At 34.5% G+C, this 4,285-nt stretch overlaps 1 protein-coding gene across 1 annotated transcript; it reads right to left on the bottom strand.

The window, feature by feature from the left end:
- Positions 1-625: 625 nt before the first annotated feature.
- On the bottom strand, positions 626-3,004 carry LOC133676546 (uncharacterized). Its single transcript, XM_062098228.1, has 4 exons — positions 2,400-3,004; positions 2,112-2,176; positions 1,633-1,700; positions 626-1,543 (listed from the first exon to the last, which is right to left on the bottom strand). The coding sequence occupies exons 1-4, from the start codon at positions 2,658-2,660 to the stop codon at positions 912-914; spliced, it is 1,026 nt and encodes a 341-aa protein (XP_061954212.1). The 5' UTR covers positions 2,661-3,004; the 3' UTR covers positions 626-911.
- Positions 3,005-4,285: the final 1,281 nt, after the last annotated feature.

Below are 4,285 nucleotides of genomic sequence, written 5' to 3'. Positions count from 1 at the left end.
TAGCGTCTGAATAAAATCCTCAATTTACGTACGTCTAGCAAGGTGAGGATTTCATCAATCCAAGTCTTCCTACATGCTCAAGCTAGCTACGGACACCATCAAACTATCAAATTATTATTCTTCTTTCTTTTATATTATAAAAAAAATATTTTAATTAAATCAGGTGTTTTTTTTTTTGCCTACCTGGGTTTTCTGAAAGCAAATCTATAAATATTTGTAGTCAACAGTTGATTTTCAATAAATCTTCAAACAAACTTGTCAAAATGTCATCTTTACAACAAATAAAATCAAAATCAATCCAAGAAACTTCTTTATTTTTAATAGTGCAATTTCACCATTTAATGAAGAAAGCCTCAACCAATTAATTCTTGTCATATATAGTTTCCACAATCACGTTTTCTTGGTCAACACATGCACAGTCAAAGTCTAAAGCACCCAAAAAAATTAGATTTTAAAAATTTACTTTTAACATTAGACATCAAAATGATTCATAATCACTAAAATAATAAAAAATAATTTTAAATAAAAAAACAAATTTCAAATATTGTAAGAATGGCGTTTTGACTGCACTACAAAACTCCCCGTGAATGTACACAAGTAAAATACACACTTTTCCAGAAAAATCTGAATTAAACTGAAAGTAAAATCCATATGATTCACTTAATAAGTAACATATATCAAACCCACCAGTCATAATACAAAAGCATTAAGCAAAACATTAAGAGTAGTTCAGAAACGGAAAGAAAAGAAAAGAAAAGATTAATTATAAAGCAGTTCAAGAGAAAGATAACACTTGATCAAGGATCTATCCAGCTTCCTTTCGTTCTTCATTAAGACTCTCAAACAGAAAAGAACAATTGTTATGCTTGCACTAGCTACGCAGATCACCCAACACCATCTAGAGAGTTTCCCTAGTCGTTATTCTCAGCCACTCCAACTGCATTGTTTGCTTGGCCCAACAAGCTGCTCATTGATCGAGCTTTCACCACACCAAGCTTCATCTTCCTCTTTGAGATCACCATTGGCTTCTCCTTATCATCTTCATCATATGCAACACTAACTTTCTCATCTAAAGAAGCCCCTTTAGTCTCTTCTTTCTTCTGCGACGGTAATGAATGGCTCGATACTTCCTCAGACTCGTCCTTCTTTGGTACAGTAGTGGCAATGGATCGGCTTCGAACACTATTCATACTTCTTAGCCTTCCTTTGCCCAAATGATGCTCGCAAAGAGAGTATCCCACAAGGGTTTGCTGACAACACCTCCATCCTCTACCATTAACACGACTGCACCGTGATCCCTCCAACAGTGCACCACCCCTAGGCTTTGCTTTTATATTGGAACCAGCACCTTCTTTTGTTTCCTTCTCATCTTCTTCATTATCACCATTCTGTTGCACACATTTCTTGTTCATCTTTGTCTTCATTTTGGTTTTCATTTTCTTGTTTCTATCCACTATCGTTTCTTCATCCGATCTCCTTTCAAAGCTCCCTCTTCTCTTCTTTAATGGAAATGCCTTCTCTCCCTCACCCCATCTCCCAACTCCTATAGTGCAACCAAATACAACAACATAAAGACTGACAATAATTTTCTGTCTACTTTTGAAATGGTTTTCGAACACATATAATCTTTACCTTGATGGGAAGAACTAGATTGTTGAAGAACTGTAACGTGTACTCCTTCACTCAAGAAACTTCCCCTCCTAAAAATAAACCAAACCCAGAAACCCAAATCCACATAATTTACAGCGATAAGAAAAACAAGGAGAAACCAGTAAATAAAATGAGTGCAAATTAAATAGAGGAAGATATGTATCTATTTTGGGGACCAGCAGCGTGGACCCATACTAGCGTGCACCTCATGGGCGTATTAGTTAGCCAAAATGGAGAGGGTAAATGGACTAGATTAGATGGGAGAAGGTATGGTGGCTAGCCAAAGTTCAAGTTCATATAAAAACACTTGCAAACAGTATTTCCACTTACAGTATTTTTATTTTCTTTTCCGTAGCCAAAAAATTAATCCATAGGTCTCCCTCTTTTCACCTTTTTCACTACAAGATTTCATGAAAGAATAGAAGAACATGGATTTAACTTTTTTTTCACCACTTTCTTACCTGGTATCATTACTCTTCTCTCTTGGTTCTCCTCCTTTAATCCCATCTCCCTCTTCCAACAAAACCTACAACAAAATCTCAAGAAATATTGATGTACTAAATTATAATGTAACCTTGATGGGTGCAAATTGGCCATACAAAAAAGTAGATCCAACAAAATTGACTCTTTAAGTGACATTGAACCCAAGTGCACCCTCATGTATAATCACCCCATTAAACTTGGATAAAAGGGTTGTAGTGATTTTTTGTTTCTTTTAACTAACCAAATTAACAGTCAGTACTGCTTACCTTCTTCTCTTCTTGTGGCCCAGCACCATGGGAGCAATCATCATGACCTTCGCTTCCACCTCCGATCGGTTGATTTAGGCGATCAGAAGGCAGGTGAAGATCAAAGTATTCATCCTTCTGAGGTTCTTGAAGGAGACTTTGATGTGGGCTGTTGTGTAATCGAAGTTGCACCACCGGAGACCGGCTAAACTGGGGATCTGAGAGAGGTATAGGGGAAAGGGATGAAAGAGGCAAAGGAACCTTTCTGTTTCTAATCCTCATCGGTGCAAGAAAAGAAAGATTTATTCTTGAAGAAGGATAGAAAGGCCAAAAGAGAAAAATTATAGCTCATAGAAGTAGAAAGTAGTGATCTTTGAAGGTCAGATTTCACATATGAAACTTAGAGAAAGAGAGTGCAAAGCTACCCAAAAATATTACTACTACTACAACAACAACAACAACAAATACAAGACCAAGAAAATGAAAATTGTTAATTATTAATTATTATGCTATGGTTTAATAACACCACAACAACAACAACACTCTCTCCTTGTCTTTCTCTTTCTCTCCTTGTATATTTCCTCACCTTCTCTCTCCAACTTTTATTCGTTGCACCACAAAAAGGTTAGGAATAGGAATAGTAGTATCTTTGTGTATATGGAGGTGATGTTTGCACGTGTGAATACAGGGAGCACGTGTGGGAAACCTGCCGAAGAGGTAGCCAGTGAGAGGGAAGAAGAGGACAGGGCAGTGACGAGGATTGCCAGGGTGGAATGAGAGAACACAAAATGATGGGAGTGGGTAGTAAGTAGTTTTATCGTTTATACTTTTTACAAGAGAGGGCCCCCCACACTCGCACACACAGGAGGCTCTTATTAACAACGACCAAGATTCTTTCTACTTCTTTGCTCTCAGTTTAGCTTCCTGCAAGCTTAGATTGGGCGCTGCCCAGGTGAAGAAATCTTTTCTTTTCTTTTCTTTTTTTAAATAACAATATTGTTATAAAAAAAATCAAATTTTTAATTAACTTCTCGATCTACAATCAAGTCATTGAGTGGCGTCTTATCCCCACGAGAGCGAAACTCTTAATTTTCCATTACTATATTGGAAGAAATTCTTGTAAACTCCTACCCAATTGCATATATATGTAGTTTTTGATTTATGTGAACTTAAATTGTATAAATGTAATTTTTACCATTTTTGTAGAAATTTTTTAATTAATGGGTACAAGATATTTTGATATTAAAATATTTTGGTGCTATATATATTTTCAAATTACAGCATGTATAAGAAAGCTTTATCATTTTATACACATACCATTCTGAGCGAGAAAGAACATTAATCACATTAATTGTAAATGGAACATTAAGCTAAATAGAAAAAGGGTATGTGATGAAATTAATGAATTAATAAATTGGTATGCATATAAAGAAACCTCAACATTGTTAAGACGTTCCTCGAAACTTATTAAATTATAGTTCCTGTGTTTTTATGATTTTGTATATTAGTCCCTTTTGTTTTGAAAATTTTAGGCCGACTAGAGTCTATTATTAATTCTTTCTAAAACACCCAAATTGTCTTTCTTAAATTTACTTTTGATTTTATTTGTAATAAATGATATGAGAAATTTCACTAGAAATGAAGGATATTTTTAGGAAACACATGAAAACAAGAAAAGGATTAAGTCACAATTAAATATAAAAATATAAAGATTTAATATTGGGTTTTAAAATTAAGAAAAATTAACTAATTATATTGCTATTGAATCTGTTTAATGTCTCATCAAATGTGATGGTGTGGATGGATATAGTTTCTCTTATATTACTTGATAATGTTCTAAAATTCGATATGCTGAGGAACAAGATTCTTTAGTATTTGGATAGTGATTAATCAAATGTTCATCTTAA

Source organism: Populus nigra, chromosome 17, assembly GCF_951802175.1.
Source record: "Populus nigra chromosome 17, ddPopNigr1.1, whole genome shotgun sequence".
In the NCBI taxonomy this organism is placed as follows: domain Eukaryota; kingdom Viridiplantae; phylum Streptophyta; class Magnoliopsida; order Malpighiales; family Salicaceae; genus Populus; species Populus nigra.
This window is presented reverse-complemented; position numbering and strand designations above follow the sequence as displayed.